Source organism: Microsporum canis, genomic scaffold, assembly GCF_000151145.1.
Source record: "Microsporum canis CBS 113480 supercont1.5 genomic scaffold, whole genome shotgun sequence".
Taxonomy (NCBI): Eukaryota; Fungi; Ascomycota; class Eurotiomycetes; order Onygenales; family Arthrodermataceae; genus Microsporum; species Microsporum canis.
The window spans coordinates 597,751-621,645 of NW_003299165.1; the positions used below are offsets into that span (position 1 = coordinate 597,751).

General features: G+C 48.7%; 10 protein-coding genes across 10 annotated transcripts; 3 read left to right on the forward strand and 7 right to left on the reverse strand.

Moving 5' to 3' along the window:
• Positions 1 to 258: 258 nt before the first annotated feature.
• MCYG_05286 (GTP-binding protein YPTC4) lies at positions 259 to 1,350 on the reverse strand (the record flags this gene model as incomplete). Its single annotated transcript, XM_002845371.1, has 2 exons — positions 259 to 1,164; positions 1,279 to 1,350. The coding sequence occupies 2 exons, from the start codon at positions 1,348 to 1,350 to the stop codon at positions 259 to 261; spliced, it is 978 nt and encodes a 325-aa protein (XP_002845417.1).
• An 860-nt stretch (positions 1,351 to 2,210) lies between these two features.
• MCYG_05287 (protein kinase domain-containing protein) lies at positions 2,211 to 3,472 on the reverse strand (the record flags this gene model as incomplete). Its single annotated transcript, XM_002845372.1, has 2 exons — positions 2,211 to 2,896; positions 2,953 to 3,472. 2 exons carry the CDS (start codon positions 3,470 to 3,472, stop codon positions 2,211 to 2,213), a joined length of 1,206 nt encoding a protein of 401 aa, XP_002845418.1.
• A 753-nt stretch (positions 3,473 to 4,225) lies between these two features.
• Positions 4,226 to 4,636, reverse strand: MCYG_05288 (uncharacterized protein; the record flags this gene model as incomplete). The annotated part of the gene is made up of 1 exon (XM_002845373.1): positions 4,226 to 4,636. The coding sequence occupies one exon, from the start codon at positions 4,634 to 4,636 to the stop codon at positions 4,226 to 4,228; it is 411 nt and encodes a 136-aa protein (XP_002845419.1).
• Positions 4,637 to 5,355: 719 nt separating this feature from the next.
• On the forward strand, positions 5,356 to 7,740 carry MCYG_05289 (conserved hypothetical protein; the record flags this gene model as incomplete). The annotated part of the gene is made up of 2 exons (XM_002845374.1): positions 5,356 to 5,368; positions 5,432 to 7,740. 2 exons carry the CDS (start codon positions 5,356 to 5,358, stop codon positions 7,738 to 7,740), a joined length of 2,322 nt encoding a protein of 773 aa, XP_002845420.1.
• A 955-nt stretch (positions 7,741 to 8,695) lies between these two features.
• On the reverse strand, positions 8,696 to 11,320 carry MCYG_05290 (conserved hypothetical protein; the record flags this gene model as incomplete). The annotated part of the gene is made up of 1 exon (XM_002845375.1): positions 8,696 to 11,320. One exon carries the CDS (start codon positions 11,318 to 11,320, stop codon positions 8,696 to 8,698), a length of 2,625 nt encoding a protein of 874 aa, XP_002845421.1.
• A 1,608-nt stretch (positions 11,321 to 12,928) lies between these two features.
• MCYG_05291 (aldose reductase) lies at positions 12,929 to 13,923 on the reverse strand (the record flags this gene model as incomplete). Its single annotated transcript, XM_002845376.1, has 3 exons — positions 12,929 to 13,475; positions 13,538 to 13,737; positions 13,873 to 13,923. 3 exons carry the CDS (start codon positions 13,921 to 13,923, stop codon positions 12,929 to 12,931), a joined length of 798 nt encoding a protein of 265 aa, XP_002845422.1.
• A 382-nt stretch (positions 13,924 to 14,305) lies between these two features.
• MCYG_05292 (YdiU domain-containing protein) lies at positions 14,306 to 16,524 on the forward strand (the record flags this gene model as incomplete). Its single annotated transcript, XM_002845377.1, has 3 exons — positions 14,306 to 14,726; positions 14,984 to 16,269; positions 16,324 to 16,524. 3 exons carry the CDS (start codon positions 14,306 to 14,308, stop codon positions 16,522 to 16,524), a joined length of 1,908 nt encoding a protein of 635 aa, XP_002845423.1.
• A 372-nt stretch (positions 16,525 to 16,896) lies between these two features.
• MCYG_05293 (uncharacterized protein) lies at positions 16,897 to 18,135 on the forward strand (the record flags this gene model as incomplete). Its single annotated transcript, XM_002845378.1, has 1 exon — positions 16,897 to 18,135. The coding sequence occupies one exon, from the start codon at positions 16,897 to 16,899 to the stop codon at positions 18,133 to 18,135; it is 1,239 nt and encodes a 412-aa protein (XP_002845424.1).
• Positions 18,136 to 19,069: 934 nt separating this feature from the next.
• On the reverse strand, positions 19,070 to 20,311 carry MCYG_05294 (zinc knuckle domain-containing protein; the record flags this gene model as incomplete). Its single annotated transcript, XM_002845379.1, has 7 exons — positions 19,070 to 19,179; positions 19,279 to 19,605; positions 19,773 to 19,787; positions 19,868 to 19,881; positions 19,967 to 20,001; positions 20,059 to 20,078; positions 20,275 to 20,311. The coding sequence occupies 7 exons, from the start codon at positions 20,309 to 20,311 to the stop codon at positions 19,070 to 19,072; spliced, it is 558 nt and encodes a 185-aa protein (XP_002845425.1).
• Positions 20,312 to 22,082: 1,771 nt separating this feature from the next.
• MCYG_05295 (WD domain-containing protein) lies at positions 22,083 to 23,835 on the reverse strand (the record flags this gene model as incomplete). The annotated part of the gene is made up of 2 exons (XM_002845380.1): positions 22,083 to 23,616; positions 23,687 to 23,835. The coding sequence occupies 2 exons, from the start codon at positions 23,833 to 23,835 to the stop codon at positions 22,083 to 22,085; spliced, it is 1,683 nt and encodes a 560-aa protein (XP_002845426.1).
• Between the last annotated feature and the right edge of the window lie 60 nt (positions 23,836 to 23,895).

The following is a 23,895-nucleotide window of genomic DNA, read 5'->3' on the forward strand; positions in this document are numbered from 1 at the left end:
GCTGATGAAGAATTTACTTCGCTTTTTATTATTAAAAGTAGAGAAGTCTCATCCATAGAACACCATGAATATGGAATGAAAGGATAAAGGAGCTGGGTACAGGGCGAGTTTCTCCAAGATACATTAAAAGCAATAAGATAGGCCCCTAGCAAAGGGGTAAAGTAAATGTAAATGGTAAATGCATGCATGGGTAATAATAAAACAGCAGAGGCAGAAATGATACCGATAGAGTAAACAGAATGTATGGGGGTATATAAGTTAACAGCATCCGCCTGTCCATCCACGATGACCTCTCCGCATGGCGTCGTTGACACCCAGGTTAACGGTTCGTGGGACACGTCCGTTTCCCGGCCCAGCTGAGGCGCCGTACCCCTTGACTCCACTCCGTCGGTCATTTAAATCATATCTGCCGTGCTGTATATTTCTGTATATTCGTTCTGCCACTTCACGGAACGCTCTCTCGACATTCTCGCCTGACTTGGCGCTTGTTTCAACGTATCTGACGACGTTGTTCTGCCTGCACCATTCCTCCGCCTCCTCGCGTGTGACACGCTGTTGTTTGTTATTATCATTATCTGTATTAGTATCGGCACTAGTGTCGGGGTTATCAGCATCTCTTTCTTTGCCCTTTGAGTCGTCGACGAGGTCGCTCTTGTTGCCGACCAGGATGACCACGATGCGCTCTTCGGCGATCTGCCGCAGGTCCTGAAGCCATTGGGTCAAAGAAGCAAATGTTGGGGGTCGAGTTATATCGAATACTAGCAGGGCGCCGGATGCACCGCGGAAATAGGATCTTGTGATAGATTTGTATGTTTCCTGGCCTGCTGTGTCCCAGAGAGATAGCTTCATGCGTTTTTGAACTGGGGGTTCTAAAGGCTTGATTGGGGGTGGAGGGAGCCCGGAGAGGCTCCTTGGAGACGGAGGGATGGATTTCTCACTGCCAGGCTTCCCATTCTTATTGACAGCCTGGTTATTGATGGTGCCTGCGAACGATGCTGACGGTGAGAGAGCAGATGGGGTTGATGCTAGAGAGGTATCGTCGAAGTTGACTCCTATTTCATCTGACGCTGGTGGGCCAACCGGCACTATTCTTGAACCGAATTCTACTCCGATGGTCACATCATGGGTAGTGCTGAAACGGCCCTCGCAAAGGCGGACAGTGAGCTGTGGAGAATAGCAGGGTTAGCAACATGGTAATAGCATATCTCAACAACAGTGAGAGAGTGAGAGAGTGAGAGATGCAACGAAAGGAGTTAAATGGAACATGGACTTGCGCACACTCGATTTACCTGTGCCTGAGTCACCGATGCAGACGAGCTTCGCAATGAAATCCCATGGTGGGCTTGACATAGAAACAGGTTCCGACTCAGCGTTTTCTCTTGGAAGGAGGGTATAAACCGTCTCGACAAGGCCGAGGAGCAGCTGGGACCTAGGAAGAAGGGGTGGTTTATCGATCCGTCCGAGCGGAAATCCGGTAGTGATCGTGGGGTAAGTGAAGCCAAAAGAGACGTTATAGATTGGGTTGTAGATTGGGCATCGAACAGCAGGGAAGGATAGCTTAGATATTATAGGTAAACTAGCTTGCTGCAGGAGTGGTGAAGGCGGGCTGACGACGACCGCGGGTGACGGGGGAGCAGTGCCAGGCCCGGAAAGAATTATTAAAAAAGAAAAGATGAACTTCAGTTGAAGGAGGAAGAAGAAGCAACTTGTCGGCGTTGAAAAGTGACGGCTCTTCTCTGTCTCATTCCCGGTGAAAAAGAAGCAAGTTGGGGGGAAAAAAAGGTTGCGAGAAGAAGAGAAAGGCGGCTTCTTGCTCCTTTTGGCCTAGCCTGAAGCTGCTATAAGTATCTTTAAGTATTTTACAGCAAGTTTTTGCGGTGGAGATACTTACTATTCAAACGCGAGATGTACATGTCTCGCGCCGGCCCATCGAACGGAAGACGGCCTTATGACCACAGCTTGCTTATTCACTACACGATTTTGACGAGACACTATCCAAGAAGCTAATGATTATCACTATACCAAGATAAACAGTATCTGCGAGACGGAAGATTAAGATCTCATGTAACCGACATCCTTTACAAAAGAGAAGAATTGAGCCTCTAGTCTTAGTTTAATCAGCCATGAGAAGCTAATTCTCAAGATAAAGACGTCTTTAGGTCCTCGTTAAAGGACTCCGTCTGAGAAGTAAGAGCTAAATCTATTTCATCTTATGGGCAATGTATATCCATGAGTGCTTTGAACGAAGGGTCTTGTAGAAGCTCTTTCGCAGCCGGACGGAGTTCGGGAGACATGTTGAATCCCCTGGACAAGACGGATATCGCGTGTTGTCGCTCAATTTGACTAGCTCTGGGCCGCCCACGTAGAACCAAGTCTTCAATCTCGGTTTTGTCAGGCCTTGCCCTAGGTCCAGATGTACTCTCCTGAGCATACCACGAATCTTGAACTTTGCTGGGGTCGCAGTACTGGCCCTTCCACTCCACGGGTAATGGACCCATGAGCCGGACCATGGTGGATATCACTCCACCCTTCGCCCAGGTGTGAAAAGGTGCAAATCCAACGTAGAGTTCCGTGAAGACGCACATATAACTCCATATATCACAGGCGTAGCTTGGATCCTTGCCGTGAAGTCGGTCTGGGGAACAATATGTAATTGGTGGTCGACCTGGCGGGATAGTAGGGTCACCAAGTCTCATTGCCAGACCAAAGTCACCGAGATAGAATGACTCTGTCCGTAAGTCATCAGGGACCACTATCGGCTTAACGACCTCTCCTTCTCTCCAGGGCTCGTCTGGTACGGCTACCTTTAGGGGCCGGCCTAGGAGCTTGTATTTGGCTGCCTTGTCGAGATGGCCTAGAGGGGCAATACCCCACATGACGTTGTTATTATTTATATCTACGTAGCTATTAGCATGTATCCAATATATTAAATAGGAACCAGGGGTTACTTACCACGATGTACAATTCCACTTTCGTGTAGGTTAGCTAACGCCTCCAGCAGCTGTCTGGCAGCCGACATGCGGCTGGCCATGGGTATCTCCCTTCCAACTAGAGAGTCAAGGGACGGACCTCGCATAGGGAACACAAGAACCCGATGATCAACTCCGCGTCCTCGAAGGAAAAAATTCGACTGATAGAGAACGAGACCGGATGTATTCTTTACGCTTTTTTTTATCTCTCCTTGCATGCGGTATTCATATTCTCCAGAATCGCCCTCGGCCATGACCTTGAGTGCCACGTCCGTCTTGCTCTTTAGATCATAAGCCATCCAGACGGTAGAGAAGCCACCGTGACCAAGTTTATGCTCGATGCGATACCTTCCGTTAAGCAGCTCTCCGATACGAAGAGGGTAGTATGGGCGTGAGCCTGCGGCGTATCGATAGGGGGATTCAGAGTACTCCGTGACTTCGTCGTCCGAGTCCACGAACTTGCCGTGGTCGGAGGTATCAGCACCATCTAGATTCTGAGCCATCGTCGGTCTTCTAGAATTATCGTCAGTAGAATCCGAGATATCCGATTTGGGTAGGCCATCATCGGAGAGCTCAAATGCTGTTAGCAGTAAAAGGGAGTGTACGTGAGATCAAGATGGTTTAGCTATCAGAAACAAGTTGGCTGAGGCAAGTCAAGCAGTAAGAAGTGTAAAAGGAAGATGACAGTTATGGAGAGCGTTGGTTAACTAGTTATATAGACGACTAGCTGCTGCAAAGGGAAAGCCTGGTATCTAAGGACAAGAGATGGTGTGCTAAAATAGATAGTTATAGATAACTACGCGCTGCGAGTGCCACACATCTGAAACGTGGGCCTGTAAGCGCTGCATAACTTGTTATCAAGTAGGCCTTTGTTAATATTGCTTATGGAACTATACCTATGTATCCGATATATTATGGTAATGGAGCGAAGATATTCAATACACAGTACAGATACTCAGGAATATATATCACGTGATCTGATGACTACTATTGCTGACTAAGTATTGTCTTTCAACGCTATTTTGATCAGGCTGCTGCCGAACGTCATTATTTCGCCCTCTTACAAGAAGAAGAAAACATAAGAAAAAAAGAAAGAGAAATAGAAGTGAAGAGGAGAGAGGAAGAAGCTAGCTAGCTCTGCCCTGGGATACGTAGGGAGAGGCTCAGACATCTCTCGTACGGCTTACTCCGTTGGCTCGACTTCTTTCCAGCCTACAAGGCGGGATGGACAAGCTCGAGTCGCCCCGGCAATCTTCTCAGACATGTAAATGCCGTCTCTGATGGTCATACTTGTATGCGGTTGAACAGGCTATTGGTTCTCTCGGAAAAGGTGCCGCGATGGCGTGCATGCGTTGTGCCGCGTCTATATTCCAACTACCCAATATGCATGCTTCATGCTGCGAGATGTCGAGACATGGGCCAGATGCTGGGATGCGGTATCTGGCGAGAATCCAGGCATATAGGCTCCCGAGGAAGAACAAGAAACCTGTCTCTGTAGCTTTTCTGATGGGTTGCGCTGCACTACTCCAACTGGCCGAATCAAAGCTGAAAGCTCCATAGAGGAAGTTCGGCCACGGTCTGAGGGATGGATGATGTTGAATAAAAGGGCTGATATTATCCTGTTGGGAGTTATTCGAGTACTTCGTGGTTAATAGTCTGTAGTCCATATCATCTCCATAACTGTCTCACTCTGCTAGCTAGCTTCATGTCAGCCGTGGAAGGTAATGACTATATGAAGTCTCTACTTAACGAGATCCCCTAGTTGTCTCCCCTGACCCAAGCCGATGACTCTCTCTCTAGGCACCAACGAGCACCAGGCAGCAGCACATGTTCAGGTGCACAAGAGCTCTTTTTCTATCTTTCTCCTGTTATCTTCTTCTTCTTCCTTTTCTTACTGTATAAAAAAAGCGCCAATCACCTGATGACAGGCACATGACTAACATGCTTACCTCATCATATCGTCACCGTCATTTTTCGCTTTCTTCGTTTTCTTCGAACTTCGAAACTTCGACCTTCATCTTGATTTTGATCTTTTTTTGCTTGATTATATGCGAAATCAGCGTTGGGAGGAGGAGCCTGAGGTGCTGTGCTGCCTACTCTGGAGCTATAACTTTACTGATACTTGTATATTTAAGAAAAAAAACCTTCTGGCGCTTTCCATATAGTAAATGACATAACATCCGGCGCACCCCAGAAGAGCTCTGAACCAGACCAGGCATTCTCCCCCTCGAGCCCCTAAATATTCTCTGACATGAAGTCAATCTTCTATTCATGATACGAGGTAGCCTGTTTCCAAAGGAGAGTTGCTGCTATAGAAGAGTTGGATCGCCCTCTTCATAAATCACGAATTAACGCCCACACATCGATATATCGTCTCGAGTCAGCTATGTTTTCAGAATGTATGATACATCTTATACTGCTCACCGAACTACTCCATACATAAGCTAATAGATTGTCTGTAGATGCGTCGCGTTTCCTTTCACAGTCACAGTCCCGAATAGCACCAGGAGACGGCTCACCTCCAAGAGATGGCCGGGATCGAAGTCGGAGACCTGATCGACCGACCTCTTCCCGTCCACCTCCGTCACGGCCCTACCTTCAACGGGCACTAGGGAACCCATATTCTTCCACAACCTCTCAGACATTTGCATTCTCTCCTCGGTCATCAGTACACCATGCACCGTTGTTCCACAGCACTACCGAACAGCTCCAGGAGGAAGATGATGAGCGAGAAGCGGCCGATCTTTACGCTTTGCAGAGATCGAGACGACATTTTGGCGCAAGCCGGTTGGCAGAGTCTTCTGAAGGGGACGAAGGAGAGGATAGCAAACACTCAGAACGAAGCACAGGCCAAGCAGATGAGTTTGGCAGAGGGACGGGGATAAGGAGTTCATGGCGTGGGAAAGCTTCTGTTAGTGATTCGGCAGGGAAAACAGGCACTGGGGCTTTAACAGAACAGCCCGAAGGAGATGAAGATCATGACGGATCGATGTCACAGGGCACGTCTAGTCCGGGGAAAGGCAGGATGGTTGATATCCGACTGGAAGACTCGATAAAGACAGATGCGGTGACGGTAGATTATGACGATGACCCGCCACCTGAATTCGCCTCGGCTGAGCCGCCAATACGCCATTTTCGCAAACTGCCAGGTCATCCAGGCGATGATGAGTTCCAGACCAGTGCCGGATTCATGCCCCAAGAGACGGACAAACAGGCATTGTTGAACAATCCTAGGCCGCCGAGCTCGATAGCTTCTGAGATGCCTCAATCGGTGGCATACGGGGAACCTGAACCTCCAATGCATGACATGTTCTGGGGTCATATGTTCTTGCTCTGTTTGGGCGGCTTATTCGCTACCTCATTCATCGTATACCTTCATACTACTCCACCATCCAAGATCCCCCTCCTTGGAGATACTATTTACGCTACTTTACACTCCTCTTTTGGCCTGCTGGGAACATATACCTTAGTTTCAATATTTGTGGCGTTGCTCTGGCTGGCATTGTTACGCTCTTACATTCGGCCTCTGGTCTATACCATGCTAATCGCCGTTCCTGTTATTCTTATATCTTTTTCTTTATATCCGTTCATCTCTAGCTTCAAAGGTACCTGGCATGGAACCAGTATCCAGGACAAGGTCATGCGATGGGGCTCGATAGTCCCTGCAATCATGGCCGCAGCCTGGATCTACTCTGTCGTGAAGGGCCGACATTCAACGGGCAAGGCAATCGGTATCTTGGAGTTTTCATGTCGAATTCTAGCTGCGAATCCAGCGCTTCTTATCCTAGGATTTGCAACAATAGCTGTCATTGCTCTTTGGAGTTGGCTATGGATCCTCATGTTTACCCGTGTCTTCCTCGGCGGCCATCTCGCATCCGGAGCCAAAAAATTATTTATCATTGATATTGGTACCTGGTGGCTAGGCATATACTTTATTCTGGTCTATCTCTGGTCCCTCGGCGTCATTGCAGGTATCCAACGGACTACCACCGCCGCGGTTGTTAGCCAGTGGTATTTCCATCGCAATGCTGTGCCCTCGCCCACTTCTCGGGACATTGTTCAGGCTGCCTTTACCCATGCCCTGACCACTTTGTTTGGAACAATATGCCTTTCTACCCTGCTATCCCTTGTCGTTCGTATTCCTCTTATTGTCCTTCCTCGTCGTCTATCTTCCTTGTTATCATTAGCTGCCTACTCCCTTGTCCCCACACCCATTGCTGCTCTCACCAACCCTCTCACCCTAACATATGCTGCCATCCACTCGCAGCCTCTAGTCTCTTCAGCTCGAAGCCTCAATCAAATGGTCTTCCTCGCCCCCTCCGCTGCAACAGCCACAACGTTCCATCCACGCACCTTCTCTGACTCTAATCGTTCGGATTACTACTCTTCCACTTTAATGCCGTACCGTCTAGCCAAGATGCTTCTACACGCCACTCGGTTCATGATGTCTCTTGCCCTTGGCTTTGGCGGCTGGGTATCTACCGCCCGCAGCCTACAGGTCCCCGGCGCAGACGGTAGCAAAGGCCCAGGCGTCCGTGGCAGTCTGTACGCCTACATTGTCGGCTTGATCGCAGGAACGATCGGATGGGGTGTTTTGTCTGCTATGGAGGGAGTACTAGCTGGTGTCGTTGATGCGGCGGTTGTTTGCTGGGCGAGTGAAGTCGGCAGTGTACGACGAGAGGCACGCTATTGTCGTGAGGCAGGGTACTTATTTGGCGGCGGCAGTGCGGACCGTATGGATGTAGAAGATAGAGCACCACGACTTGATTGATCAGTTAATTAATGCAGTGATCTAGTCTTCGGTGTTGCCCCTTTGGAATTTGCCTTTGATAGAAATGGGTCTCTCGAGGTTATTGCTATTAGGGTCTTGCTTTGCTTCAATTAATGTTTCTTCATTGCATGAGCGGGGGAGTACCTGTAAATACAGCTTTGCTTCTTTAACTATCCTTTCGTTTTATTAATTCACTCGATAAATTGAATACTTTCTAAATCTTTCTATTGATATCAGCCTTTTAAGCCTTTACAGGGGAATGCTTGCGACCTCATCTAGCAAAAATTCTACGACAGCAAAGAACTGAACAATAAAGCAATGGGCAGTAGATCAAAGAGGTATTATCATATCTAAGATCAACATATAATAAATAATACACTCACTCAAGAGAGCAACAGAAGAAGACAATTAACATCATCATCCTTCGCATATTCATCGGAAATCCCATTTTTTTCCCTTCCCATTTCCCTTTTCATTCTTCGCAGGTAGATAAATCAATACCTACCACCATCCACCCTCACATCCTATTGCGCAATGCTCCAAACATTCAAGACAGAATAAACAAGGAAAAGAGCTAGTCAAAAGTCGTCAATATGAAGAGAGAAAGAAAGAAAACAAAGGCGGCGCTAGTAAAAACAATAAATAGCAATAGTAGGGCTCTGAAGGTCAGTTATCCTTCTTGGTATCATATTCATTAGAGGCAGAAAGAAGAACAAAACAATGAGATGAAATCAATGGTATCGCAAAGAAGAGAGTGGGATAAAATGAGAACATATGAACGTAGACTTGGTGGCTAAATGAGGTAAATAGGTTGGAAGTTCCAAAGAATGGGGAAACGGAGGTATTAAGCCGTGTAGAGAAGTTGGATGAACGATCTAGTATAATGTCAAGAATAGATGGGAAGGAAACAAATAGAATAGACGTAAAAAAAAAAAAAAAAAAAGAATGGAGAATGTTAGAGTCCCAACCTACCCTTCCACTTGACTCCTTCTCTTTCACTCCATTCGTTTAAGAAACTCCAGCCAAATCGTACAGCTTCCAGAGGAGTCGATGCTGTGCCCAGTGGAAGGTAATAGTCACCTCCATACTCGCCGAGTTTAAGCTGTTCTCTTCCTCTTTCTGCAGCATTTTTTAGCCGTTTAGACCAGGTGTTGGGGTAATGCTGTGTGAGGATGGAGTCTGAAAGCTCGCGGGACCCTTCAACCCATAGACGACGCGCAACCTTGTAGGATTCTGGAAGTCGTGTTCTTAATTCAGCGAATTCACGGCGCTGTTTCTTGCTTTCTTCGCTGGTCACGGTGTTACCGTCGCTGCCTGGGGTGGGGGCAGGACTATGTTCATCAGGAAAAGGGGTAACGGCCAGCCGTTCTAGATCGAGAGAGTGAATGGATTCATGGCAAACGGCACCTAGAAGAAGACACAGGCCATGGAGATGCGGGTAAGAGGTAGTTCGGCTGAGGACGGCTTGCCAGTAAGCGATTATCGAGCGCCAGCCTGTCGAGTTACCAACTTGGCGACTGAGAGATTGGAAGCGTTGCTCAGCGATGAATGCTAAAACGAAGCAGAGAAGGGCTTCCACCGCGATAGTGGCACTCAGTTTGTCATCTTGTATATCATGGCTGGTGCTGTATTTATGGGTTGAGTTACGCTGGGAGGCGTGTTTTAGATCACGGCCGAGGTTAACAAATCTCTGGTACTCGTCACGCCAGCCGCGGCGTTCGGATGGTTGGGCGCTAGAAGACGGATGACCTTCTACGGAGATTGAGTGTGTCATCTTGACACTTGTTGTGCTGCCACTTGGAGTCTTCATGTCACTGTCACCAGATCCCACACGGCGCATTGCAGCTCCTTTCGGTTCTTTCTTGGGGGTAAGAAATTGGTCTTGCGTGGATGTAGGGGGGTGTTTGGTGGCCGAAGTCGATCTAGGAGTGTGTATGCTAGGTGTGGGAGCTTGTTCAGGGGGAGGTGCGAGAGTGTTAGAACTCCGCGGCCGCTTCAAAGCTGGCTCTTGTATATCGTCACCATCCACAGTCTTGGGTCGCTTGTGACCAGAGCTAGGTTCCCGCTGCCTCCCCATGGTGGTAGAGTTGCTAGGCTGTGGCGAAGAATTTGGCGGGGAGGATCTAGATATGACAATAGCCTCCGGTAAGCCTTTCGGTTTCCCAGATCCTTGTACCGGAGTTGGCTTTCGCTTGGATGATATTTTCAAGAGCGCCTCGATTCGTTTCCTGTTCTGTCGGCCGTATTTCAATTTGACGATCAGCCTTTCCTTGGGAGCGGTTGTTGTGATCCGTGGGGGAGGTTGAGAAGCCGTTGTCCTTGATGTAAGTGCGGGAGAAGATGACGATATTGTGGGCGGTTTTGGAGGGAGATTCGCGGAGGATATACCTGCCGGCTTCTTCTCCGTAACCTGAGGAGATTGCTGGTGCTGTTTGGCTGAAGATGGGGTTGGGAAAGATGAAGAGTTTGAATTTGGCTTGGGTTTGCTGGGTAAAGCCTTGTTGGATGTGCTAGATATAGAACTAGAGTGAGAGCGGGAGCTCTTCTCTAGACCATCATCGGGGAGCCTGGCCAGTTCTTCCTCTATATCTGGTGGGAGGGTGGGGGATAGTAAAGGCGGCAAAGAGAGGCTAAAGCTCTCGTTATCAAATGGGAGAGTCGGCGAGAGTAGTTCAGGGACCATCTGATGGGTCCTTCCTGGCTTCTTGGTTGGTGTTCTATCTCGCTCTTCCGGTTGTGCGGAGAGCCGTGGCTTCTTACGAGGCGGAGATTCCTTAGCTTGAGTGGGTTTTGACGGCGGTAGCTTGGTATTCTTATCCAGTCGACTGCTGGTGCTGGTCGACGGAGGGCCATCTAATCCATTCCGTTTGGTATCATTGTTGCCGCCAGGCCGGGTTTCAGGGGCTGCTGAGGAGGTCGATCCAGGGAGCTGGGATGTGCGGTGCTTGGGCTCTGGTTTACAGTTATTCGACTGCGGTCTGCGCAGTGGCTTTTCAGAGTCCGCTGTGCGCCCTATGCTCCCAGCTCCGTTACCATTTGTTCCATTGGCGCCGTTCGTAGTTGGTTCCGTTGCACCAGGCAGCGGTGGAGGTGTTTCCAGCGCCTTCTTCTTGTAGTCACTCAGGGTGATCTTTTTCTTTCTCTTGGCCAGCGCATCTTGCTGTGAGCCAGTTAGTGGCGCAGCCATGCTGACAGCGCTTGAGGGTCTCTGGTCCTCTTCCTGGATTATATTCCCCTTATCATCCGACCAGCCTCCAACCGAGACGAGCAGTGTGTCTTCTCCCTGGTGCGGGAGAAAGGTCATATACTGCAGCTGCTCTTCCTCTGGAGAGAACAAAGTATTCTCCCCTACTGCCCAGTTGCTCACGAAGCGCGATCCCAGCCGGTACGGCTTCTCGGTGGGAACTGACAAGATGTATGGGTGGGTTGGTAGGACTTCTTGGGTGAGCTTTTTGAATTTCCGGTCGATATCACTCAGATAGTCTGAATAGGACCTCTTTCCAGACGGCACAAGCGACGGTTTAGACGGTCTGCTATCGGCGTGTAGGCGTGATTGCGAGTTGCGACTGCCCGCCGACATGGCAAAGGGTGTATAGTAGGCAAAGATGCGTTGTGTATTATCGAGTTGCGAAATGGAGAGCGGATGTCAGATGGTAAGGAATGAGAAGAGGATATCTCTCGAGGCGGTCCAAGGTTAACATCCAGGCCGGAGGAATAATTGAAAGGAGGGAGGGTGCGGTTTGTTGGTGTTTGTATCAAAAGGGCAGAGGACAGACGAGATGTGAATGAGGCATTGATGGTTTGCGCCAGGCCCAGCCCATTCACCCAAAAGCCCAGCACAATAAGTGAAAAAAAAAAAAACTTGTAAAATATCCAGATAAATCTCCGCTCAGCCTTGAATCCCATTCACAGTGTCACTCTGATCGCATTTTTTCCTGTTTATTCCGGGGTGTCAGGTGCTGGTGAATGCGCCCCTACACTTGCGCGGGTTCCCGTGTGTTGGAAGGCTTCCTCAGTGTTATGTTTTTTTTTTGTTTGCCTTTCTTTTTTTTATTTCTATGATAAAAACGAGCGTCAGGTAGTGAAAAGAAGATATCGTATATATGCCCTGATGTATATATAATTATTCCTGTGTGCGAATTTGCGGTGGCCGTTAAAGGGCCTTCTGTGCTTGCTGCAGCTTTACGGGCTTCGAAGATGCGTTGGCCGGTGGGCTTTTTCAGGCGTTCGGGTAGCACCTGGAGCGCGATTCGAGGACGTGGACGGCAGCAGGAAGCCCAGCGAGTCCTTGCAAGTCGACCGGGTCACTCGACCTCTCTTCATATACGAGTGGAATACAGGTACGGCCTTGGGCTTGTCAATGGCGGGATCGAGGGAGCGGAGGGCGGATATCTAGCGGAGAGAAGACAAGGCTCAGCGACAGGGAGGGCGAGGGAGAAGTGATGGGAGCAGCGCGGGAGGCGACGAGGTGCTTCATCGCCCTTGGACAGCGTCTATCCTCTTCGTCTTCTTCCTCTTTCGACTTTGGCCTAGGAAGATCCCATGTAAACAGTAATTATGAAGGAGTTCGTCGCGGTGAAATCGGGTGGAAACAAGAGGAAACGCTTAAGTTTAGTTAAGAAGAAAAAGGGCCCCAAGGCGGTGGAACGATGTCGAGGTACTTCGTTTCACACCAAATTACAGTGGGAGAAGAAGTACCTCTGCATCATGCCCAGCTGATGGTCTCTTTCGTTTCTTTTTCCTTTCTTTTTTTACAGGTAAACACTTGACTAGATCATGCTGCTGCGTTGGCCTTGCTAGTTATATATATGCTTATATCAGTACTACTGGAGCATGATGGGACGAGATGACTGCTCAGGGGCAGGAGAGCTTCAGGCCCACGGAAGATGGAAATATTTAACTAATAAACAAAAGGTCAGTGAAGAAGTTGATGTCTCCGCTGGCTTGACACCGCGAGGTTCACGCTGTCCTGAGAAGAGCCCATCTTGATATCCAAATATTCGAGCTTGAGAAAGGGCTTCGACTATAATACCCTAGGACGAAAGCTAGGAGACGGTATCATGTCTCTATCGTGATTCAGTGACAGGAAAGCCTGCATTCAATATCAAACAGATGGTGCGACGGCTGACGAGTCTACGTTTATATGCGCCAGCAGTGTCCTGGCCTATATCAGGGTCATAAGATCAACCTATGATCGATCATCTGGTGCAAACTTCCCCTTCCAAGAGGCTCGATAGTGCTTCTGTGCACCCAGACTCGATATCTCTGCGATCTCGTCTGCCGTCAGTTTGAACCTCAGCACGTCCAAGAACTCCTTCATCCTCTCCTCCTTGCCGCTAGTTGTGATTGTCACCACGCCCTGATCCATCGACCACCGTAGAAGCACATTCCCTTCGCTCACAGCGTATTTCTTAGCCAGCCGAGCGACGACTCCATCCACTGGGCCTCCCTTGGCCCGTATCAGGGGCGTCAGCGCCGAGTATCCCTCAACAGTGATACCCAACTGCTTATGCAAGGCAAGTAAATCTCCATGCTGGAGGTAAGGGTGGAACTCTATCTGGTTCACTGACGGCTTGATACTCGCCGTCTGCAGAATTGCCTCCAGATGCGGCTGCAGGAAGTTGGACACGCCTATCGACCGTGCCTTGCCGGACTGCTGGACTTTTTCCATCTCAGCCCATTTCAACTGCAAGTCTTCGTCTGTTTTAGCGAAGAAAGGCGCATGGATCAAGTATCTAGTAGACATTAGCTACTTCCACAGTATATTGGTGGCCATACCTGGCTGTCAAATACGTACAAATCGACATAGTCCAGCTGCAAGTTCTGTAGCGTGGTATCGATGGCCTCTTGGATATTTCCAATGCTCTTTTCCACCTTGGCCGTGACAAAAAACCCTTCTCTCTTCACATTGCTGTCCTTGATTGCAATGCCGAGTTCTCTTTCGGTTCCGTAGGCCTCAGCTCCATCGAGGTGTCTGTACCCTGTCTTAATTGCTGCCTTTACTGCATCGAGAGTAGCTTAGTTAATTCCTTGATCCCCAAGCTTTTTGTACCATGCTGTGCCTGTCCCGTATCCAAGCTGTGTTTATTCCAGTTAACTGGGTGCAAGATATGTGGAAGAGGGACAGCCTACCACTGGAACTGACACCCCACCGCTCAGCTTAGTCGTCGGTATGGCGGCCATAAATGTAAGGGCGATTGCTGGTAGAAAGACACTTTCAAAATAGCCTTCACTCCGCGACCCCCGAACCAAGAGACGGAAAATACGAGACCTTGTTTGATATCTTCTTTCTCTTCTCCTGTTGGATGTGCCAGCTTTATGATGTCATCCCGGGGATGATTGATAAGATTATCTTTTCACGAGCTTTGTTTAATCAAAAAAATACTCAAAGCAATAAAACATCAACTCAACTACTTCACATCCATTTAACTACTAGCCCATCACTCCTTTGGCCCGTATAGAATTGATCTGTCCCCTCGTTCATGAAGGGAGATCGATCGGTTCCATGCTGTTAAGAAGTACTCTTGCACGCCGTATCCCGCGATCTCCTCTCCGCCTGACGCAGATGGCTTCCCATCTTATCCACAGCGGCAATACGGCCAGTTCCGGCGAGAATAACGACCAGCTATACTCTTCAACCACTACTGTTGATGCGCCGGGGGTTTCGTTGGTTGATATCCCCAAGACAAACAACTTCACCTCTAAGCTTCCTCCTGATGCTGCGTTTGATACCCCCCTGGCTTCACACCAGGCACCCCGCGAGCATCTAGGCCCCCGGCTGGTTAAAAATGCGTTGTATACCTTTGTCAGACCTGAAACTGCCCGAGAGCCAGAGTTGTTGGGCGTGAGTCCTCGGGCAATGATGGATATCGGCTTGAAAGAGGGCGAGGAGAAAACGGAGGAGTTCCGAGATATGGTTGCAGGAAATAAGATCTTTTGGAATGAGAAGGATGGAGGCATTTATCCCTGGGCTCAATGTTATGGAGGTTTGTTTTAGTGTTCCTTGACACATTTTATACGAACAAGCCTGCTGACTCTGGATTTTTAGGTTGGCAGTTGTACGTTTGCTCCATCCTCTGACCTGTTATCTCACGCAAAGTATGCTTATCCCAAGTGATCTAGTGGTACTTGGGCCGGCCAACTCGGAGACGGAGTGCGTATATATATACATATACAGACCTTTATTGCTCTTCGTCTGTAGGACTGACATATACCTAGCGTGCTATTTCTCTGTTCGAAACAGTGAACCCTACGACAAACAGGCGCTACGAAGTTCAATTAAAGGGTGCTGGCCTAACTCCGTATTCTCGCTTTGCTGATGGCAAGGCCGTCCTTCGCTCCAGCATTCGAGAGTTTATTGTTTCCGAGGGTTGGTATTTGTCCATTAATATCTACACTGATGTCAAGGCTTACCGTTTGATAGCACTAAACGCGCTGGGAATCCCAACCACCCGAGCATTGTCTCTGACACTTCTCCCCAATTCTAGTGTCAGAAGAGAACGGTTAGAACCTGGTGCGATCGTTACTCGTTTTGCAGAGTCATGGATCAGAATAGGCACCTTCGATATACTACGTGCTCGAAGCGATTTGAAGCTTACACGTCAACTGGCAACGTACGTTGCAGAAGATGTATTCCCGGGTTGGGAGTCACTGCCGGCTGCTCTGCCGCCGGGATCACCTGTTGATGGTAATCTGGTAGACAATCCCCCCCGAGGAGTTCCCAAAGATGCCATTCAAGGTGAAAAGGGCGCGGAAGAGAACCGCTTTACCAGATTGTATAGAGAGATAGTGCGCCGTAACGCGAAGACGGTAGCGGCATGGCAGGCATACGGCTTTATGAATGGGGTGCTTAATACCGACAACACGTCCATTTTTGGGTTGTCACTGGATTTCGGCCCCTTTGCGTTTATGGACAACTTTGATCCAAGCTACACCCCTAACCACGATGATGAGATGCTACGGTACTCATATAAGAACCAGCCATCAGTGATATGGTGGAATCTCGTGCGTCTCGGGGAGGCATTCTCCCAACTGATAGGGATCGGCGACAAGATCGATGATGAAGTTTTCATTTCCAAGGGTTTGACGGAAGAGCAGGCACCGGATGTCATCGCTCGTGCTGAAAAACTTATAGATCAAGTCGGAGACGAATTCAAAACCGTATTTCTAAACGAATACAAGCGCTTGATGTCTGCGCGTTTAGGACTGAAGACGCAGAAAGAATCCGACTTTGGCGAGCTCTTTTCAAACCTTCTAGATACGCTCGAGAAGTTTGAGCTAGACTTTAACCATTTCTTTAGAAGACTATCTGCATTGACGGTGACTGAAATTGATACCGAAGAGAAGAGAAAGAAGGTTGCCGGCATATTCTTCCACGACGAAGGGGTTGGAGGGATTGGAAACACCGACGCATCCGCTAGAGAGAATATTGCTACCTGGCTTTCGTCATGGAGAGAGCGCATCGTGGAAGATTGGAAGGAAAGGGAAGACGAAGAGAGGATAAGTTCCATGAAGGGAGTAAACCCAAAGGTACTTAACTGCACTCTGTTAGTACATCACAAACAATAACTAACCTTTTCCCAGTTTATTCCTCGATCCTGGATCCTGGAGGAAGTGATACAGCGTGTTGAGAGACATGGTGACCGAGAGATTCTCGGACGAACCATGAACATGGCTCTCCACCCGTTCCGAGAGGAATGGGGCATGAACAAGGAGGAGGAAGAGAGGTTCTGCGGAGACGTTCCTCGATTTAAGAGGATGGCGATGTGTAGCTGTAGCTCGTAGCTTATTGCTACTGTTGCATCTGCGGTTTTTTTTTTCTTCTTCTTTTGGGTTGTGCCGGGTGAATATAGAGGTAAGTTTGATAGCTATGATGATATCTCTCCTTCCTCCAGCTTCCGTGAAGGCGAACAACTTCAATTTTATATTTACTCCATGTTGGTTAAAATCAATGGAATCAATAATAACCGGGCTCAACGGTCTACTTAAACCGGGAAAGCACTCTCTGGATGCTTCATGGGTAATCCTTTTTCAACGCTCCTCAGAGTCCAGTATATTGTTAACTATCTTGCTTGCCACTGGATATACCATAGATAAACATCGCTGGAGACGCTGAATCCTTCTAATACATTGAACCCTAAAATAGCTGGCCCAACTATGAACCGACGTGTAGGAAGAGCTAGGAGGTCAGAGAACCGTCGGCAGAGTCCTGCAGGCACTCGTGGTTCAACAAGCGGCTTCGTTAGCAGTGACGCAGAGAGCCTTTCCGGGTCTGACAATGAAGACAGCGGTGTACGGATAGCCAGAAGCAGTAGCGGAGATGACGATGAGGACGAGGTGCTTCGTCTAGCCTTTGCGGAGAGTCTAAGGCTAGACAACGAGCGTCGACAGCGGCAAGAGGAAGCCGATAGGGAAGCCAGAAACAGAGAAGAGGAGATCCGCCTGCAGTCCCTCCGGGATGCAGAAGAGGCATCCAGGAGAGAGCAAGAGGCGACACGGGAGGAAGAAGAGGCACTCCGGGCAGCGGTAGAAGCAAGCCAGGCGGAAGAGAGGGTGAGAGTAAGGAGAGAAAGGGAGGAGAGAAGGGATATCAGGCGAGCGGAAAGCAGATTTGGGTCCAGCCAACGACAGGATCTTGGAACTCTGGGTCTCATCTTCGGTTCCACTGCGAATGATAGGGCTGAACAGCTCCGTGCCATGGAGACCTTCGAAGCCGAAGTCCGGGTTGCTCAGGTTCTGGCTGCTCGATCTCGCGCGGCTGACGCTCGTGCTGAAGTGGAAGCTGATAACCGGCTTGTCCTTGGCTCTCGTCGAGTGAGAGACGCTGTGAGGACGGCGGTTCGAAGATCCCGCTCTTTCGGCTTCAGCAATTCTTCCCCTGACCAAAGAGGTGAAACATCCAGCCAGCCTGCCACCGATCCTGCACGACACCCAGTAGCAACACCACCACCACCATCGGCCCGGATGCATCGCCTGGCACGCACAAGTGCAAGCACTCAAGTCTTGGACCCAGCATCGTACTTGTTAGAAGAAATCATAAGCAGATCTCGCAACGAGGCCTATTCCGAGGGGCCTTTTACCGAGGAAGGCCAGGAATTCAACTATGATGAGCTGCAGAGAGCCATCAACGAGTCCGCTGAACAGCACCGAGACGAGGAGGAAGAAGCCGTTCAGCGTAACAGAGGGATTCCAACGTACGAGGAAGCCTGTTCATCACGGCGATACCGTCCTAGACCGGGTATGAGATATTCATTCCAAGGCCCGGAAGTCATTGAGATTGAAAACGAGGGCAAGCCGTCGACAAAGCTGAAGATTGTAGGAGACATGGACCTAGGAGAGGCAATGGAGGTTGCGAATCAGAAGAACAAGAAGAGAGACCAGACACAGTTGAATTAAGGCCGGGCTCTTCTCTTCTTCTGTTTAATTCTTTACATTTGCGACTCTCTTGTTCTATTTGTTTCCTCATCCAGAGTGGCTCGCGAGTGGTGGTATATATATGGTATGGTCTGGGGTCTCTTTGGGTATACATTTCTGGCTGTTTCGGCGTCGTTGGCGTGGGATATGAATAGTTTTCTTTTGACCAAAACGTAGAGAGACAGAGGGCAATAGCTGAAGTAGAAGTAGTTAGGAAGATATCTTTTCGAATGGAGCGATCTGTCTTCATTTTCAGGCTTGGGGCCAGCTGGTAATGTAAAAAAGCCATAGGGGTAGCAAAGGCTTCAAGGTGAGAGACAGGAAGACACCACAGCCGGTAAAGAATATAAGAAAAAGGAGTCTTGACGGGGGTTAAAATGCAATGGAAGAGAAGAAAGGCCGGTAATATCAATAAATCGTTTAAGAGACATGAAAAAAAAAAAAAAGGTTTCTTCACAGAACAAATTTCACAGGTATTTTTTCTCTTATCCATTCCTTGCTCTCATCTTTCAGCTTCATCCTCTCTCTCTCTCTCATATCTTTCAACGGGGGATCCCCCTTTCCTTCCATTCAACAAGCAATGGTTCTTCGGATAGACTAACTTTCAACGAATAGTTTGAGAAGTTCGGATTTGGTTGTTATGTTGAAAGTGAATACAAGCCTTTCGAAGATCAGAAGTTTCCTTTGGCAATTGTGCAGACAGGAGATAAAATAAGGGGAGGTGAATGTATTGGTAGGGGGTATGGACGAGTTATTTTTTTGATAAATCACCGGGAAACGGTCTCAATTTCTTTTTTTCTGTTTAGTTCACTTTACTTTCAACTTCCGGGGAATGCATGCATGCGAATGTGCCATATAAAGAAAGCAGAAAAAGAAAATTGTCCTCTCCACAACACCTTTTTGACGAGTTGGCTGTTTAGTTGGGGCAAGCGGCCTGGACGTGGCCGGCCTGCTTGCACTTGTAGCAGACACGTTCACCCTTGGCCTCGGTCGGGCAGTCTCTTGAGACATGGCCAACTTCACCGCCTGGAAAAGAATGTTAGCAATCATTTATTTCTTCTGTGTGTAAAATTAGAAAGAAACAAAGAAAGTACGTACAGTTGTAACATTTTTGTCCCTGAGTACAGTCACGGGCCATGTGGCCGTATCCACCGCAGGAGTAGCAAGTCTGCGAACGGCCACCGTAGCCGCCGCCGCCGCCGTAAGAACCGCTACCACTGTTACCGTAGCCACCGCTGCCATATCCGGAACCGCCCTGCTGGCTGCAGTTGCGGGCAATGTGACCGACCTGGCCGCACTTGTAGCATTCCTGACCACCAGAGCCGCCAGAGTAACCGCCGGAGTAGTTGTTGTTGTCACCAGATCCGCTGGTTGGGCATTCACGAGAGATATGGCCGGTCATACCACACCGGTAGCATGACTTCTCCTTGGGAGCTTGGGTGCACTCACGACCTAGAACAAGGAAGAAAGAGAAAAGGGGGTCAGCTACAGAAAGACTTAAAACGCACAATCGAACCCTTCCTTTCCCATTCTTTTTCTTTCATTTTTTTTCTTCCACTCTCTTTGGGAGTCTCCTCAAGTCTACACCTGCTCTCCGAGTGCAATGCCAAAAAACTCACTGACGTGTCCCTGTCCTATAAACGTAGAAGAAAAAATTAAGATCTGCATACTTCCATGGTTCAAAAAATTCGCATTGCATTTCCTCATGACATACCACCGCAGTTGTAACTGTTGTGTCCAAGAATCTAAAATTTAGCGTGGGTTCCCTTATTTGATTGGACTGACGGAGGTAATGATGATTCTCTGAGCATACCAAGTGGGAGTTCCCTTCTTGGGACAATCTCGTGCCTATCAGGGAGAAATTAATGTTATCCCACGGAGAGACGAAGAACGTAGCATATTAACCTGATGAGAGGATTCGCCACCTAGAGCGTGTGTCAGCGGGGTCCATGGTGAAAAAGATGATGAATTCAAGCCCAGGATAGCCAGGAGAACAGGGTGAAGGGGTAGAATAACAAGATACTCCCATGCGCAGAGGCAATTGGAAGGTCAAGTCATGCCAGCCCAACCATCCCATACAGCTATCAAACCAGGGCCAGGAGAGAGAAGGGCGCAACCCACAGTTGAAGCATCCACGACCGCCGGATTGGTATTCCATCTTGTAGTAAGGTAGATCTGGTTCTTCCTTTTATCTTTCTTTTGCTTCCTTTTTTGGGGTTTTGAGGGAGGTTGGTTTTTTTTTTTTTTTTTTTTTTTTTTTTTTTTTGAGAAGAAAAAGGGTCCTTTTTCTGGCTCCGGCGAGAAGAGAATTCGAAAAGAGATCTTTTTCTAGAACAAGAAAAAGAAGAAGAAAATGATCAGTCTGAGATAGAGTAGAAGAAAACGGAGGAGAGAAATGATATTTTCTTTTGTGTGCGAGGAACTCGAAGGCCTGGAAAACGTGAAGGCGCTTGTGAAGAAGGGCCCTAAAAGAGAAAAAAAAAATATAAAAAAAAAAAAATAAAATAAAAGAGGGGGGGGCAAAAAAAAAAGGAACCTGGTTGACCAAGACACACCAAAAACGGGGACAGATGCAAAAAAGAGGGCCGACACAGAGATGCCATTACTTACCTGAAGAGTTGATGTTGATGTTTGAAGATGAAGAAGAGGAAAAGAAGATGAAGTTCTCGAATGGGCAGAAAAGAAAAAAACTGCCTCTTTTTATCGGCGTCACCTGCGAAGGCGGTCTGGCCGGTTTTTTTTTATATAAAAGAGAATATAAGGATGAATATATAAACACCCCCTGGAGAAGAAGAACAGAAAGAAGAAAAGAAGAAAAGGCGAGAAAAGTCTTCAGACATACAGCTTCTCCCCACGAGTGTGTGTGTGTGATACATAGATAACTCGCCATCGAGCCATCGAAGCATCAGTAATGAGAGTGAGAAACGAGCCAGCTGTCCGTCCTTCTTCTCCACCGGCAAGCCACTCGAAACCGGGAAGAGGCACTTTTTTCTTTTCTTTTCACCGTCGTCTTCCAATCCCTGCTCCCGCCCATATTATATATATATCTGTATACTCAAGGACAGGCGAGGAGTGGCGAAACTGTGCTTCGTTTTCCCGTCTTAACGGGGGATGGACAGAGAAGTCAAGAGCCACAGGGTCAGAGGAGACAGACAGACGAGAAGGAAGAAAGACACATCATGGCTTGACCCTGCAGGACAGACGAAGGAATAAAAGGGTTGAAAACCGGATTTCTTTTTTAATCTTGACGCCAGAGGCGAAACTGTTTATCGGACAGCCGTCATGGTCGGCATCGTCGGGGAGAGGAAGAAAAGAAAAAAGCCATGGCCATGCAGCAGAGATGCTGGCGAGCGAGGGTGACGGGTCATAAATAACGGAAGAGGCGTGGCCTGCGGTCGTTTTTGCATAACCTGTGCGAGTGTGCGATCTCAACGGGCTGTACGATCGATCAAACGGTTCGGAGAATTTTGGACGATCTGTCGCTTTTTATACGTATTCCTTTTGTTTTTTTTTCTTCTTTGGTGGCTTGATCTGGCTATCCCTGTTTCTCAAGGTCGTTTCTTCGTACAAGGTACTCAGATTCTGGAGTACTCGAATCAGAGATCAAGTAAATGTCAGAATTGTCCTGAGAGGTCGAAGGGGAGGGAAAATCTCGGGGGCTTCGGTGGTTGAAGGCCGGCTATAGCAGTATATATATGTGGTTTATATGCAGTCTATCCGTATAAGACCGGGAAAGTGACTGCAAGATGCAAGGATTGGCCTTGAACCGTGTGAGAAAAAAAGTGACTCTCATTTAAATGCAGCCTGGAGGGTTATCATCCTTGGAAGTTATATGTATAAGGTATGTACAAGAAAGTACGAAGAGGAAGAAGAAAAGAAGAAAAGGGGTGAACACTTAGGAGCAACTCGTTTGGGAGGAATACCTTCAACTATGTAAAGTCGTAGCAGCCGAGTAATTGTGTGCCAATGCTCTGCTCACGAAGAACCACCACCTGCTCGTCGTCGAACTCGACCGGCCCCTTGATGCAGGAGAGAGTTATCTCCGAGGAGATACCTTTGACACCTTCCATGGCGGCAACCTGTCTCTTCACTGCTCGAGATAGGACGCTGAACGGGTTGGTTCTTGATCTTCGAGGCTCTGGACTGAGCTGGACGCTTCTGTCCCCGAGAAGCGCCGTCTTCGATGCCGGACGAGAGGATATCATTTCTTCAAGCTCCCAGATGCGAATTTCATCTCCCTTCGTGCTCACCGACACGGCCTTGCCCCGCGAGCTCACCTGTACGCCAGAGACGGCAGATGTATGGCCCCAGAGTCGACGGCCGGTTTTGATAGATAGGTTATCGACCGTCGAGACAACCAGGTACATCGTCAGGGTGTTGTCTGCATGTGATGCGAGAAGATATGGGTGGGAGTAGGACAGTGAAGTGGGCGGTTGGGTGTAAGATAGCGAGGGAGCCGTCGAGAAGACTGGGCCAGATGAGCCTAGTGCCGGCTGTCTGGTCTGTTCCGTCAGGACGTTTCCTATGTACTGGGAATCCACAGTCGTCGCCAGTCGAGATGTCAGGTCACCGCCCTCCTTGTTCCAGTAGAGCTCCTGTATTCCGACAGACCACCCACAACCTATCCGCGGAAAGGTATAGCTGACTGACGCAATAGCGTGAGTACGCGTGGTCCGGATGGAGAGAGAAAACGGTGGCTGGATGTTGTTCGCTACAAGCGACGCTATCAGCCGTATCGACTGCTTCTTGTTTTTCTCCTCCTCCTTTCCATTCGGGCCCATACCGAAACTGTCCCGACATAGCTGATAGAGGTAAAGGACCTTATCCTCTGATAGGATAAGTAGGAAGTCCTTATGAGATGCCAGGGCTGTTACGGCCGAGTCTGCCAAATCCACACGCCAGAGCTGGAGTTCAAATGACTCTCCGTTAGGACAGGAGGAAAAGGAATAAACGGCTATGCCGCCGTTTCCAAAACCGACTGTAACGTCAAAACTACCTTGGTTCCGCTCAGTTGTAGTCACTTCAATCGCGGTAGGCACTCCGGGACAACCGTGACCCCCAACCCCTACATCCGTAAACGATACGGTTGCAAGACACGTTTTTGTATCTTTAATCGACCAAGCTCGTAGTCCATTTTCCATGTCCGCTGTGAAAACAACCCCATGCTCCAACTTCACAACCACAGGCGTGAGCAGATGCTGGGCCACTTCTACCTCAGTAACACGACATGAGCCTCTGGACCAATTATGCTGAAGTCGATACTGGCCCTTCCAATTCCTGTCATCGCCTACTTGTGTCAACGGGCCGTGGCTAAACCAGCTCGATACACGGGGTGAGTATTCGAGCGGCCCCTTAACGGTGGTTCCCTGTCTGACCTGCCGTATCCGCCTGGCCCTCGGCCATACCCAGCGGGAATAGTATTTGCGCTTCCATAATTCCGAGTCTCCTGCGAGCGCGGCGAACCTGTGAGACACCCTTTTAAAAAATTAGTTTAGATATACATCAAGGAATGACAGGCTGGAGTAATACGAACCTCTGACAAGTTATTAGAGATGGGATAGGAAGAAAGCTCAGAACATGGAGGAGCAGTTCATCACTGAGCGAGGAAAGGCGATCTGGCTGTCGTGTTCGTTTGGATGGCCGCTCGTCCGGTGAATCCTCGTGTAGGCTACGTTTTAGCATGACTCAAGGGCCTTATGTAGCTGCACCTGAGGACACGACCTCCTAAGAATATGTGCGGGT